This window comes from Cibotium barometz, chromosome 24 (assembly GCF_041138505.1).
Source record: "Cibotium barometz isolate CiBa-2024 chromosome 24, ASM4113850v1, whole genome shotgun sequence".
In the NCBI taxonomy this organism is placed as follows: Eukaryota; Viridiplantae; Streptophyta; class Polypodiopsida; order Cyatheales; family Cibotiaceae; genus Cibotium; species Cibotium barometz.
In genome coordinates this window covers 37,083,675-37,098,850 of record NC_141069.1, presented here as the reverse complement: position 1 = coordinate 37,098,850, position 15,176 = coordinate 37,083,675, and the positions used below count along the sequence as shown (strand labels likewise).

At 42.4% G+C, this 15,176-nt stretch overlaps 2 protein-coding genes across 4 annotated transcripts in view; both read left to right on the top strand.

The window, feature by feature from the left end:
• LOC147625254 (uncharacterized) overlaps positions 1 to 7,749 on the top strand; it is a 37,430-nt gene extending 29,681 nt beyond the window's left edge. For 2 of the 3 annotated variants that reach the window (XM_086818551.1, XM_086818552.1), the window contains 2 exons: positions 5,116 to 5,231; positions 7,154 to 7,749. In XM_086818551.1, the coding sequence (XP_086674677.1) occupies positions 5,116 to 5,231; positions 7,154 to 7,490 (453 nt within the window). In that variant the 3' untranslated portion in view covers positions 7,491 to 7,749. The remainder of the gene's footprint in view (positions 1 to 5,115; positions 5,232 to 7,153) is intronic. The other variant, XM_086818547.1, reaches the window with a different exon arrangement.
• On the top strand, positions 7,494 to 12,039 carry LOC147625253 (uncharacterized). Its single transcript, XM_086818553.1, has 2 exons — positions 7,494 to 7,626; positions 11,443 to 12,039. The coding sequence occupies exons 1-2, from the start codon at positions 7,601 to 7,603 to the stop codon at positions 11,777 to 11,779; spliced, it is 363 nt and encodes a 120-aa protein (XP_086674679.1). The 5' UTR covers positions 7,494 to 7,600; the 3' UTR covers positions 11,780 to 12,039.
• The last annotated feature ends 3,137 nt before the right edge of the window (positions 12,040 to 15,176 follow it).

The window sequence follows — 15,176 nt, the reverse complement described above, 5'->3', positions numbered from 1 at the left end:
CGTGGATACTTGGCTACATAAGTGGCAAGTCCATTTTCAGTTTCATCCATATGATGATGGAAAAAAGATCCATTTAGCAGCAGGTTTCCTCTCAGGCAAAGCTTAGCTTTGGTGGAAGGAACTCAACCCTAAAGCCAATAGCGTGGGCACAATTCGAAGACGTCTTCAAGAAGGAACTCCTCAAGAAAGAGGATGATTATGATGTTGTTGCCCGGTTTACAGCTTTGACCATGACCTCGCAGCACCTCACTTATGAGGTCTACCTCCAGAAGTTTAGGGACTTGCAAATGAAAGCTACAAAGATGAATCCCACTGCTCTTTACCAGACTCATACCGTTTACAAGTTAAAAATAACAAATGCAAAACATTGGACGAGGCCATTCATTCAGCTCGTATCTATGATGATACAATGGTCTCTTCCAAGTCTAAACCCGTTACCGAGCAAGGGAACAAGCATAAAAGAAAGTTCTTCGCACCTATGGCTAACACGATTGAAGGAAAGTCTTCGGACCAACCTTCGAAGAATTCAAGTTCGACACCAGCGAAGAAGAAACGACTCCTTAAGGCTTTAAAGCTCAAGAAGGAGGGACGTTGTTTCATCTGCGAAGAAAAAGGACACATGCGTAACGAGTGCCCGAAGCAAAAGGGTGCAAAGACCAACGTAGGACGCAAGCCAAAGGCAGCTACTCAACTGTCTTTGACAGGTACGTCAGTTACTGCACTTTCTCACTCTAGTACATGTTCTGATTGTCTGTTCAACTCTAAAGTATTTGGCTTGCATGATCTTCTCCGAGTTTATGAAGAAGTGAATGGCCATAGAATTCACATTCTTCTAGACCCTGGCAGCTCACACAATTTTGTTAGCTACAAACTTGTGCAGAAATTGAGTCTTGATATGACACCCAGCGATCATACCTATGAGGTACGCTTACCTGCGGGAAGGCAAGTATGGGATCGAAAGGTGGAGATGCTACCAATTCAAATTCAGGACTACAAAGATACTCTGGAATGCTATATTATGCACCTAGAAAATGTAGACTTGTTATTATTAGGGATTGAGTGGTTTAAGACTCTTCAAGTCCAGATAGATTGGTCTAGTCATATTTTTTCTTTTTAGCATAGGAACACCCAGTATAGTATTTTAGGTGATTGTATACATCCCTCTCAGGGACCTCTTGTAAATACAGTTGATTTTGGAAATATAATGGATTCTTCTTTGTATAACGCTTTCCATTGTGTATTGATTCCACTTTCTTCATTTCTCATCCCTTCCATGGAAGTCAATGAATTAAGTGTGTTTGAAAGCAAAGAATTACAGAAGATACTTGATTCGTTTCAAGATGTATTTCCGTGAACATTTGGGGAAATTTTGTGGTGGTGTTCCTAGATGATATTTTGATATATAGTCATACTCTTGAGAGGATCATGTTAGACACCTCACGATTGTCTTATCTATTTAAAGACATAATCGACTATATGCTAAGTTAAGTAAATGTGAGTTTTTTATGACATACATTATTTACTTGGGACACAAGATCACTAGAGATGGATTGAGCATTGACTATGATCGAGTTCAGAAGGTTCTGGACTGGCCTATACGGCGCATAGTGAAACAACTTCGTTCTTTTCTCGGTTTTGTTGTTTTTCTTCGGAAATCTGTGCGGGAGTACTCTCAGCTCACACTACTGATGACCGACTTATTGAAAGGTCGTGGACGTAAGTCAAATCAGCCTATCACTTGGAATAACGATTTGGATATGGTCTTCAGACTTTTGAAAAATAAAGTCAAGGAAGCACCTATCTTAGCATTACCCGATCCTAGTCGGTCTTATGTTCTTGAAACTGATGCCAATGACTATGCCATCGGGACTCCTCTATTTCAAGATGGTAGACCGGTTGCTTTTGAAAGTAAAAATCTAGACGACACTCAATCTCGTTGGCCAATCCTTGAGAAGGAGCTTTATGCTGTGATTCATGCTCTCAAGGTTTGGAGACATTATTTATATGGCTCCAAGTTTGTGGTATTGACTGACCATCAGTCAATCAAGTATGTGTGTGATGCGGATGATTTGAGAGGAAGGAAAGCTCGTTGGGCTGAGTTAATGCAAGATTTTGATTTTGAGATCCGTTATCGGAAAGGGTCCATGAATAGTGTTGTAAATACGCTTAGTCGAATTAGAGAGGTGAATACTTTGTCGTTCACCGAGATTTCTACTGACTTTTTTCAGTCATTGAGAGGGCTTTGCAGGACTGATAGTTATTTTGGTCCATTTTGGCAGAAGATTCAGGACGGGAGCTCAATGATTGACCAAGACTCAATGATTGAGCAGTCTACCATTCAGGCTGCAGGAGACCAGTGGATGATTCGGAATGGTTTACTATTCTGTAATGACAAAATTTGTGTACCACAGATCCCGGACATTAGGTCCAAGATTGTTAAGGAGTGTTACGACGCCCCTTCTGCTGGTGGACACCCTGGGGTACACAGGACGCTATCGTTAGTGAAACACACTTTTTATTGGCCAAAGATGAAAGGGTATGTAGAAGATTATGTTCTCAAGTGTCAAATTTGTCAGGCAAATAAAGCTGAATGCTTTAGACAGGCTGGGTTGTTGCATCCTTTGCAAATCCCAGGTAATAAAGGGGAAAGTATTTCCATGGATCTTATTACCGGATTGCCAAGAACACATCAAGGCCACGATTCTATTTGGGTTGTGGTAGATCGCTTGACAGAAATGGCTAGATTTTTACCAATCCGGAAGACTATTACAGCTATGCAATTAGCACGGCAGTTTATCGAGCAATTGTTTAGACTGTACGGATTACCGTAGGAGTCAGGACATAGTCAGTGATAGTGATTTTTGGAAACTTGTTTTTGAGAAGTTGGAAACAACTTTGAATTTGAGTTCCTCATATCATCCTCAATCTGATGGCCAGACAGAAAGAGTGAATCAGATTTTGGAGGATATGCTTCGGGCATATGTATCCAAAAGACAGAGTTCATGCGAGGATTATCTTCCTATGTTAGAATTTGCATATAACAGTACTAAGCATACGAGTACAGGTTTTAGTTCTTTCATGCTTATGTATAGTTTTCAACCTAAATCACCTGTTACAGTAGGATTCTCAGGACTTCAACATGATGCAGCACGTAATTTTTTGCAAGATATGCAAGAAATGTTACAAGTTGCAAAGGAATCTATTAGAAGTGCTCAAGACCGAGACAGATTTTATTCTAATAGACATCATTCACCTAGAGAGTTCTTTGAAGGAACGATGCTGTATTTGCGAGTTCCGAAAGATTCCGAGACTTTACGGACAGGTCAATCTCCGAAATTATCCCCTAGATACTGTGGACCATTTCGTATTACAGGACGGATTGGTTCAGATGCATATGAAGTGGATTTGTCCTCTCATGTGAAAGTTCATCCTGTATTTCATGTCAGTAGACTTAAGGAAGTACTGGGTAGAACAGACCAGTTAGTTACTCCTCAAGAAATTATAGATGCCGAGGACATGACATTTGTTTCGCACGAACTTGAAAAGATTCTTGGATTTCGTGAAAGAAGATTGTGTAATACGCTTATCACGCAATACAAGATCAAGTGGAAGGATTGTGTTGAGGAGGACGCTACATGGGAGACATTGACTACTCTTCAGAGAGATTACCCTGGCTTTTTAGTGAGCTTAGGAGTGAGCTCTTAGAGGAAGGGGAGTATGTAATATAAACAGTGTGTATCTACCGTGTGCTACACGCACGCAAGACGAGCTTTGAGGTTTGGGGAAGCTTGGAGCTAGGCAGGCTAATTGGCGAGCTGAGTTAGGGATAGACTAACGGGCGGGCACCCAAGTATGGACGGGTGGGCATCCAAGTGTGGACGCCCGATGACCGGCCAAGAGCCTATAAAAGGGTGGCCAAGGTTAGTCATTAGTCATATAGAGAGTCTCGCGTGATTTGTGAGAGCTCTATGGTCTGGAGTCTGGATCTAGTGTAGACGTGCACTTGCTTTACGCAGCCGAGGCTGGCAGCAATCTCGAGGCCCCAAGGGTAGCTTCGTGACGGTGTGGGACGTCGCGAGGTGGAGATTGGTCGGTACGTCAACCTAGTTAGCTCAGCTCGTGGCTCAGTGGGGACAGCCAAGATTGTGAGCTTGCCCACGGCTGTCATGGTTGGGAGGTGAGTTAGGCCTGCATCCCCTTGTTGTTTGTTTGTTTGCATGATTCGAGTCTTGTACCAGGAGCGTTCCACGAGGAGATCTGGTGGGGATTTGACAAAAAACTTATAAGGTGAGGAGAGTGGTCACATTGGGAGTAAAAGAGACTCCAAGAATGACAAAGACAAGAACTACTTTAGTAATTTATGCCCTGATCTCTTACCTAGTTTTTTATTCCACTTAAAAGGAAGGCTTTTTTTTTTTTTCATCATGAATGAAAACATTGCTGGCTTGGCATTCTTAGGGGTGTCTTTTCTACGATGGATACACTACCAATGTTCAAGTGGATTGTGCACCTAAGCTTGTCCTCGTACCATGTGCATTCAATTGCTAGATCAAAACCCCATTATTGGCTTTCAGTTGTATGCTTTTGTAATTTTCATTGGTTGTAAGAATCAAAGGATAGTACTCCTAAAACCTCAGGTGAACAACTATGAGCCCCATCCCATGTATGTTGGCTCAGTCTTTGTATGAATCAGTGTTATATTCTTGAATATACACATGTGAAGGAACACCATGGAAGGGTACGCATAGACCCTAGTGTGTGTTCTAGGCATAGTTTAGTACATGTGGAAGGACTCCATGGAAGGGTTGATACCTTGGTGTGAGTCCTGGCATGGATTATTACATGTGGAAGGGCTCCATGGAAGGATTGATATCTTGGTGTGAGTTCTTGGCATGGCATAGTACATGTGGAAGGGCTTCATGGAAGGGTAGATACCTTGGTGTGAGTTCCTCGCATGGTGATGAAGTCTTGTAGAAGGGTGGACACCCTGGTCGTACTTGTATGGGTGATGCCCGAGAAAGGTTTTGTACAAGACAAATAAGTTGGGAGATGGAATCAAGAATATTGCGCATAAAGCATTTGTGTGATTGGACATGCATGAATGACTTGTTTTAGTTGCTTGGTATTTTTGCATGTGATTGTCCATGGACTCCGCGGACGCTTGGAAACCTGTGGACACGTGTGCACACCCGTTTGGGATTGAGGCGGTGGTCATATGTGTTTTGTAAGTGGTAACTGACCCTAAACTCAATTTACAGCTTATATTTTATTATACTAAGGTTTAAGAGTGGAGGTGTTCACATACACTTAAATTTGGGTGGATAGTTTATAAAGTGTTCACATCAATTGGACCAAAATTTTAATGAAACTTGGCTATTACTCAGGCATGGGCATTTTACATGCAAGATTAGCTTCAATGAGTTGCTAATCTGGGCAAGAGTCGTCATGATCAGCTAGGCACCCTACTTTTGGTAGTTTCTGGAGTGTTGGACACTCTAGGGTTTGGATAGGTGTCAATTTGCATGCTGGCCAAGACTGTTGGAGTTAGTTGACTGCTTCCAGGGCTACATTAAGGGCTGATTGTTTGCTACGAGTGCTACAGACCTAGGCGCCTTCTTCATCTCTCTTCTCTGGTGCAAGCGACTACTTATGGCTCACATACCACATGCAAAGTTCCAAGGATAATGAGATCATACATAAATAATAGAAGACTAGGGCCATTATCATCCCTCCACCACCAATTTTCGTGTGGCTTGAAAGGGATTAGAGTGGTGGAGATTAAGGGAGATAGATAAACACAGTTTGCCTTTCATTTCATCGTGACGAACCTTGCTGAGATGGACTGTACAACCCTGTTTTCAGCCCAAAATCTTGCCGGATAGGTCACCCTAGGTGTAGAGAGGGGTGTCCTATCGCTTGCCTTGAGTTTAGGACCTTTGGAGCATCAGAAACCAGCCCCTATGCTTGATGTCTAGCAGCCGACTAGCCCCAGAAGTAGATGGTCAAGCCATGACTTTCCAACACCCTCCCTCGATGGCCAGGACGTAGGGTACCTAGAGGCTCTGACGACACTTGGCTCAGAGGTTTGCCTTCTCTCAAAGAGATGTCACCCGGCTATTCTAGCATATGCTCGCCTGCTAGTGATTCCTCTGGGCATACCAGCATGACTTAGCCTTCTTAGTCATACACGCATTCGGCCTTCATTCAGCTCCACCAAGAGGAATCGGCAAGTCGCCCAGCTCCGCTAACAAATCCCAACATGCCCTCCTTGGCTGTGATACCATGTTGAAAATTGGGGGCCACTTCCCCGGAGGCTACCCATCCCAGTAGTGTTTCACGCTACTGGGCGTTTAACCTCCACCATTCTAATCCCTTCCAAGCCACGAAAATTGGAGGAGGAGGGATTATAATGGCCCTAGTCTTCTATTATTTATGTACGATCTCATTATCCCTGGCTGGTATGTAGACGGCCAGGCCGTGACTTTCCAACATCACTCACCAAGTACAATGCTTTTGTAGGCTTGCAGCCTTTTCTATAGACCCATACAAATATCACTCTCTCATAAGTGAATGCCACATGTCACACTTATCTTATCCACTTATAAGAGCGTGTTCGTTACTAGAACACTAGTCCTTTTAGGGGCTGTTCACACACACACTTTTTTTTTGGGTAATATCCAGTGCTGTTCACACACACACACACACACACACACACACGCGCGCACAGAGACACGGGGCCACATTCTGCACCATTGCCTGTGCTAGCGTAGGCCTCCACTGAGGGGTGCCTCTCATCTTTGCGGGTTTTCCAACTATTCTGCTTCCATGTTGATGTGAGGGCAAAGGCAGTGGATGGACTTGAGCCCAACTGATGGTTTTTTGAAAGAATCATAGTCTGGGAACTGAAGTCAAAATCAAGGTTTTTGGAGCGGATAGATGGGTAGCTGTTTTGAGATAAGTCATGGTTTGAATCTTGTTTTGGTGCTTTGGCGGAATTGTCAGGATAGGTCATCTGTTTGTTCAGCACTGTGCTTTGCTTATGAGCTGTTAATTTTTATTGAAATCGACAAGATAGTAGGGACTCGTTAGTATTTCCTAATGGTTTTTCTTAATGCTGCAGCAACTTTGCAACATTTTTTCTTGCTTTCTGCAGTGCTTTTACAACCTTGCCAGAATCTGTGCAGAAACTGCTGCTAGATGACACTGCTAGGATGCAAGTTGATCTATCACTAGCAGCATTATCTTCAATTTCATCCAACGAAGCACTGCGTCTTTTCTACCGTGATATCAGTGAAATCAGCACCCCCAAATCTAGGACGGAAATGAGCTTAAATGATGCTATTCCTCCTATTGTTACCACCGAAGATCCCAATAAAAAAGAACACTTGCCAGATTTTAATCTGGCACCCAGCTTACCACTCATCAATGAAGTAGAAAAGCTTCATGTAGAACTGCGGTCGATGCTGAGATCAAGTGGAGTAATCCTGTAACTTATGAGTTGCTCTTGAAGCTGGGACTAAAATTTATCCAGGACAAGTCTCCAAGCTGTGCTGCTCAGTCTGATGATTCCAGGGAGCTCCATATCAAAGTTGCCACAGTCATGTACAAGTTTAATATCAGGCAAAAGTAATGTTGCTCAATAACTAATGTTATAGAAGCACAGAGTATTCTTGAAGACTCTTACAGAGCTGTTTTTGTTGCTCATGCTATGGTTTTGAAGCCTTCCGAAGGAAATTTACTATTTCTTTATGAGCATGTGCAGCTACTACTTCCTTTATCAAGCAAGCTTGAAATTATAAATGGTTGATGAAAATTTACACATGCACATCATGAACATGAGTAGATATGGTTGAGCTAAAGCAGATGAGAAAGACTGCCCCACAGTCCCCAGGGCAACGTGTAGTACCGCACCTAAAATCCTCTCCCTCTTTCTTCTACTTAGGGTATTGACTTTAAGCAACTTGTGCTGATACACCAATCTCCCTAGGCAGGATCACATTGGTACATTTGATTTATTTACAAATCCAAACAAACAAATAGAAAAAAGGTCTTTTCGCAGCTCTCAGTTATTCGTATGGAATGCCCTCTGAGGCACCCAGCCCTGTACTGCCTATTGTATTCTTTTGAAGCTCTACTGGAGAATTTAAAAGCCCAAAGCTGATTTAGAATGGTATCTTGCTATCCAATAAAGATCTTGGTTGCCCTCTAGAACTCCAATTTTAATTCTGTAGAGAGCTCCTCATGAAATCTAAGCTGTCTGTAACTTTCTGTGTACAGGCCGTCACACAGCTTTTGTATGTGCTGTGCAGCTATGTAAGTTGTTAAAGCCCTATGGCCAAGAGACCTTGAGTCACAGGTGACTAGCTGTAAGAGATGATCAAGTAGGAGCCTAGGAGCAAAGAAGAGTTGGGCATGAGCTTAGTCGGTCGAAACCTGTCAGCAGTCACATTGCATGGCAAGGAAGTGCTCTAGAAGTACCCGCAGCAGAGTAGATAACTATAGACATCCAATAAATCTTTAAGGGAGTATAGGAATCCTGACCATCCCTTGGTTGCAAGAACTTGAACTAAAATGTTAATGAGAACCAGACAAGGTGGAAAATGTGGTTTTGTCAGATTCACTGGAGATTTTTGGTGAGATATTGGTGCAAGAATGTTGTATGAGATGGGTGGAACCCACTATGGAAAGACCTGTAAAAACTTATAAGGTGAGGAGAGTGGTCACATCGGGAGTAAAAGAAACTCCAAGAATGACAAAGACATGAACTACTTTAGTAATTTATGCCTTGATCTCTTACCTAGTTTTTTTTTCCCAGTTAAAAGGAAGCCTTTTTTTTTTTTCATCATGAATGAAAACATGGCTGGTTTTGCATTCTTAGGGGTGTCTTTTCTACGGTGGATACACTACCAATGTTCAAGTGGATTGTGCACCTAAGCTTGTCCTTGTACCATGTGCACTCAATTGCTAGATCAAAACCCCATTATTGGCTTTTAGTTGTATGCTTTTGTAATTTTCATTGGTTGTAAGAATCATATATTCTTGAATATACACACGTGAAGGAACACCATGGAAGGGTACGCATAGACCCTAGTGTGTGTTCTAGGCATACTTTAGTACATGTGGAAGGACTCCATGGAAGGGTTGATAGTTGGTGTGAGTCCTGGCATGGATTATTACATGTGGAAGGGCTCCATGGAAGGATTGATATCTTGGTGTGAGTTCTTTTGGAATGGCTTAGTACATGTGGAAGGGCTTCATGGAAGGGTAGATACCTTTGTGTGAGTTCCTCGCATGGTGATGAAGTCTTGTAGAAGGGTGGACACCCTGGTCGTACTTGTATGGGTGATGCCCGAGAAAGGTTTTGTACAAGACAAATAAGTTGGGAGATGGAATCAAGAATATTGCGCATAAAGCATTTGTGTGACTAGACATGCATGAATGACTTGTTTTAGTTGCTTGGTATTTCTACATGTGATTGTCCATGGACTCCGCGGACGCTTGGAAACCTGTGGACGCGTGTGCACACCCGTTTGGGATTGAGGCGGTGGTCTTACGTGTTTTGTAAGTGGTAAGTGACCCTGAACTCAATTTACAGTTTATATTTTATTATACTAAGGTTTAAGAGTGGAGGTGTTCACATACACTTAAATTTGGGTGGATAGTTTATAAAGTGTTCACATCCATTGGACCAAAATTTTAATGAAACTTGGCTATTACTCAGGCAAGGGCATTTTACATGCAAGATTAGCTTCCATGAGTTGCTAATCTGGGCAAGAGGAGTCATGATCAGCTAGGCACCCTACTTCTGGTAGTTTTTGGAGTGTTGGACACTCTAGGGTTTGGATAGGTGTCAATTTGCATGCTGGCCAAGACTGTTGGAGTTAGTTGGCTGCCTCCAGGGCTACATAAGGGCTGATTTTTTGCTACTATGAGTGCTACAGACCTAGGCACCTTCTTCATCTCTCTTCTCTGGTGCAAGCGACTACTTATGGCTCACTTCCGGGGCTAGTCGACTGTTAGACATCAAGCATAGGGGCTGGTTTCTGATGCTCCAAAGGTCCTAAACTCAAGGCAAGCAATAGGACACCCTTCTCTACACCTAGGGTGACCTATCCGGCAAGATTTTGGGCTGAAAACAGGGTTGTACAGTCCATTTCAGCAAGGTTCGTCGCGATAAAATCAAAGGCAAACTGTGTTTATCCATCTCGCTGAATCTCCACCACTCTAATCCCTTTCAAGCCACACGAAAATTGGTGGAGGAGGGATGATAATGGCCCTAGTCTTCTATTATTTATGTCTGATCTCATTATCCTTGGCACTTTGCATGTGGTATGTAGACGGTCAAGCCATGACTTTCCAACACCCTCCCTCGATGGCTAGGATGTAGGGTACCCAGAGGCTCTGACGACACTTGGCTCAGAGGTTTGCCTACTCTCACAGAGATGTCACCCGGCTATTCTAGCATATGCCCGCCAGGTAGTGATTCCTCCGGGCATACCAGCATGACTTAGCCTTCTTAGTCGTACACGCATTCGGCCTTCATTCAGCTCCACCAAGAGGAATCGGCAAGTCGCTTAGCTCCGCTAACAAATCCCAACATGCCCTCCTTGGTTCTGATACCATGTTGAAAATTGGGGGCCACTTCCCAGGAGGCTACCCATCCCAGTAGTGTTCACGCTACTGGGCGTTTAACCTCCACCATTCTAATCCCTTCCAAGCCACGAAAATTGGAGGAGGGATGATAATGGCCCTAGTCTTCTATTATTTATGTACGATGTCATTATCCCTGGCACTATGCATGTGGTATATGTAGACGGCCAGGCCGTGACTTTCCAACATCACTCACCAAGTACAATGCTTTTGTAGGCTTGCAGCCTTTTCTATTGACCCATACAAATATCATTCTCTCATAAGTGAATGCCACATGTCACACTTATCTTATCCACTTATAAGAGTGTGTTCGTTACTAGAACACTAGTCCTTTTAAGGGCTGTTCACACACACACACACACACACACACACACACACACACACACACGGAGACACTGGGCCTCCACTGAGGGGTGCCTCTCATCTTTGCAGGTTTTCCAACTATTCTGCTTCCATGTTGATGTGAGGGCAAAGGTAGTGGATGGACTGAGCCCAACTGACGGTTTTTTTAAAGAATCCTAGTCTGGGAACTGAAGTCAAAATCAAGGTTTTTGGAGCTTTCAGGAAAGGATAGATGGGTAGCTGTTTTGAGATCAAGTCATGGTTTGAATCTTGTTTTGGTGCTTTGGCAGAATTGTCTGGATAGGTCATCTGTTTGTTCAGCACTGTGCTTTGCTTATGAGCTGTTAATTTTTATTGAAATCGACAAGATAGTAGGGACTCGTTAGTATTTCCTAATGGTTTTTCTTAATGCTGCAGCAACTTTGCAACATTTTTTCTTGCTTTCTGCAGTGCTTTTACAACCTTGCCAGAATCTGTGCAGAAACTGCTGCTAGATGACAGTGCTAGGATGCAAGTTGATCTATCACTAGCAGCATTATCTTCAATCTCATCCGACGAAGCACTGCGTCTTTTCTACCGTGATATCAGTGAAATCAGCACCCCTAAATCTAGGACGGAAATGAGCCTAAATGATGCTGTTCTTCCTATTGTTACCACTGAAGATCCCAATAAGAAAGAAGACTTGCCAGATTTTAATCCGGCACCCAGCTTACCACTCATCAATGAAGTAGAAAAGCTTCATGTAGAACTGCGGTCAATGCTGAGATCAAGTGGAGTAATCCTGTAACTTAGGAGTCATCTCTTGAAGCTGGGACTAAAATTTATCCAGGACAAGTCTCCAAGCTGCGCTGCTCAGTTTGATGATTCCATGGAGCTCCATATCAAAGTTGCCACAGTCATGTACAAGTTTAATACCAGGCAAAAGTAATCTTGCTCAATAACTAATGTTATAGAAGCATAGAGTATTCTTGAAGGCTCTTAGAGAGCTGTTTTTCTTGCTCATGCTATGGTTTTGAAGCCTTACGAAGCAAATTTACTATTTCTTTATGACATGTGCAACTACTACTTCCTTTATCATGGAGCAAGCTTGAAATTATAAATGCTTGATGAAAATTTACACATGCACATCATGAACATGAGTAGATATGGTTGAGCTAAAGCAGATGAGAAAGACTGCCCCACAGTCCCTAGGGCAACGTGTAGTACCGCACCTAAAATCCTCTCCCTTCTTTCTTCTACTTAGGGTATTGATTTTAAGCAACTTGTGCTGATACACCAATCTCCCTAGGCAAGATCACATTGGTACATTTGATTTATTGACAAATCCAACCAAACAAATAGGAGAAAGGTCTTGTTGAAGCTTTCAGTTATTCGTATGAAATGCCCTCTGAGGCACCCAGCCTGTACTGCCTATTGTACTCTTTTGAAGCTCTACTGGAGAATTTAAAAGCCCAATACTGATTTAGAATGGTATCTTGCTATCCAGTCAAGACCTTGCTTGCCCTCTAGAACTCCAATTTCAACTCTGTAGAGAGCTCATCATGAAATCTAAGCTGTCTGTAACTTTCTGTGTAGAGTCCATCACACAGCTTTTGTATATGCTGTGCAGCTATGTCAATTATTAAAGCTCTATGGCATGGCCAAGGACCTTGAGTCACAGGTGATTAGCTGTAAGAGATGATCAAGTAGGAACCTAGGAACAAAGAAGAGTTGGGCATGAGCTTAGTCGGTTGAAACCTGTCAGCAGTCACAGGAGAAGTACCCTAGAAGTACCCGTAGCAGAGTAGATAACTATAGACATCCATTAAATTTTTAAGGGAGTATAGGAATCCTGAGCATCCCTTGGTTGCAAGAACTTAAACGAAAATGTTAATGAGAACCAGACAAGGTGGAAAATGTGGTTTTGTCAGATTCACTGGAGATTTTTGGTGAGATATCGGTGCAAGAATGTTGTATGAGATGGGTGGAACCCACTTATAAGGTGAGGAGAGTGGTCACATTGGGAGTAAAAGAGACTCCAAGAATGACAAAGACCAGAACTACTTTAGTAATTTATGCCCTGATCTCTTACCTAGTTTTTTTTCCCAGTTAAAAGGAAGGCTTTTTTTTTTTCATCATGAATGAAAACATGGCTGGCTTGGCATTCTTAGGGGTGCCTTTTCTACGGTGGATCCACTACCAATGTTCAAGTGGATTGTGCACCTAAGCTTGTCCTTGTACCATGTGCACTCAATTGCTAGATCAAAACTCCATTATTGGCTTTTAGTTGTATGCTTTTGTAATTTTCATTGGTTGTTAGAATCAAAGGATAGTACTCCTATGAGCCCCATCCCATGTATGTTGGCTCAGTCTTTGTATGAATCAGTGTTATATTCTTGAATATACACATGTGAAGGAACACCACGGAAGGGTACGCATAGACCCTAGTGTGTGTTGTAGGCATAGTTTAGTACATGTGGAAGGACTCCATGGAAGGGTTGATACCTTGGTGTGAGTCTTGTCATGGATTACTACATGTGGAAGGGCTCTATGGAAGGATTGATATCTTGGTGTGAGTGCTTAGTACATGTGGAAGGGCTTAGTACATGTGGAAGGGCTTCATGGAAGGGTAGCTTCCTTAATGTGTTGTCTAATCTTGGTGAGCTCTTGATCCATTCTGTCAAAAAGCATTTGCTTAGAGATTTCCACTTTATTTTTAGGGTCAAAAAAGGTTAGAGGAGTTGAACAGTTATAACCATACGTCGCTTCAAAAGGTGCCATTTGAATCGATGAGTGCCATGATTTGTTATATGCAAACTCAACTAATGATAAATAATCCACCCAATTATTTTGACTCTCACTCACGTACACCCTAAGCATATCTTCCAAAACCCTGTTTACCCATTCAGTTTTCCCATCAGTCTGTGGATGAAATGCAATGCTCGTTCTTAACTGTGTGCCTATAGCTTGAAATGTAGCTTTAGACGTGAATTTAGAATCCCGATCGGACATGATGCTTTTAGGTATACCATGCAATCGAAATATCTCTTTCACAAATAACTTTGCAACATGCAAGGCAGTATCAGTTTTCTTCATAGGAAAGAAATGAGCCATCTTAGTTAACCTATCAACCACAACAAAAATTGTATCATAACCCCCTCTAGTTGTAGGTAACTTAGTGATAAAATCCATAGATATGGATTCCCACTTTTTACATGGCACATCTAAAGGTTACAATTCACCAGGCAAATGCTTTTGTTCAACCTTAACCCGTTGACACTGCAATTCCTCGCATGGTGATGAAGTCTTATAGAAGGGTGGACATGGGTACACTTGAAGGACATGGCTGCTGAAAGTAACTCCTTTTATGTCTCTTGACGAAGAAGAGAAGAAAAGGATGTTTGAGGCAAGGTTATAGTCTGTCATACAGGACAGCCTTCATGTGCATTTGAATCAAACACTTCAGAAACTCATTCATTCGGCTATTGTGCGAAACAGTTGCATGTTTTGCCCAAAAACAAGTCATTTTCAAATTCATACAAGGGCAAAAAGAGGGTTGGTTATGGCTAGAAAAAGGGGGACAACCCCATAAAAGTGACCAGAAAGGTTCCTCAGACACAAAGGAAGTCTTGCTTAAGAATCCGGGGGGTAAATTCTTTGATCATGGTCGTCCAAATAGTAGAGATTTGATTACATACATGATGGGCAATGTTTTGGATGTGGCAAATAAGGAACACTTGTATCCTAAGTGTCCAAATAATCCCTTGAATGCAAGGGACAATGTAGAGAAGCTTATTGTAAATTTGATTTCCAATGTGCGGGGTAATACTGGACAACCAACTGGAGAGCATAACCATATGCAAGGCTTGGGGGCAATTGAAGGATCAGCCTACTCTCTTTCTTTTTGATGATGCATCTACCGATAACTTCATCTCTGAGGAGATGGGTGCAACTGCATGTATCAGATTACGGTATGCAAATGAATGCAGATGCTACTTTTGTTGGTAAAGGGGTTAATGTAACTCCTATCATTGGCAAACTTCACATTCATATACAGGGCTATCTAGATCGTGAGAGCTTCTTGGTTTCTCCACTCACGGGATGTGATGTATTGTTGGGAATACCCTAGCATGCTTGTATGGAACTGAAGGAGGACTATAAGTCCAAGAAAATCACCTTTTTACATAGAGGTAGGGAAGCAGTGA

Excerpts from the sequence above, each read along its gene's own strand:
- LOC147625253 (XM_086818553.1), top strand. The coding sequence starts at position 7,601 with ATGTACAAGTTTAATATCAGGCAAAA. Across the intron at positions 7,627-11,442 it reads AAGTTTAATATCAGGCAAAA|TGCTTTTACAACCTTGCCAG; the intron begins GTAATGTTGCTC and ends TGCTTTCTGCAG.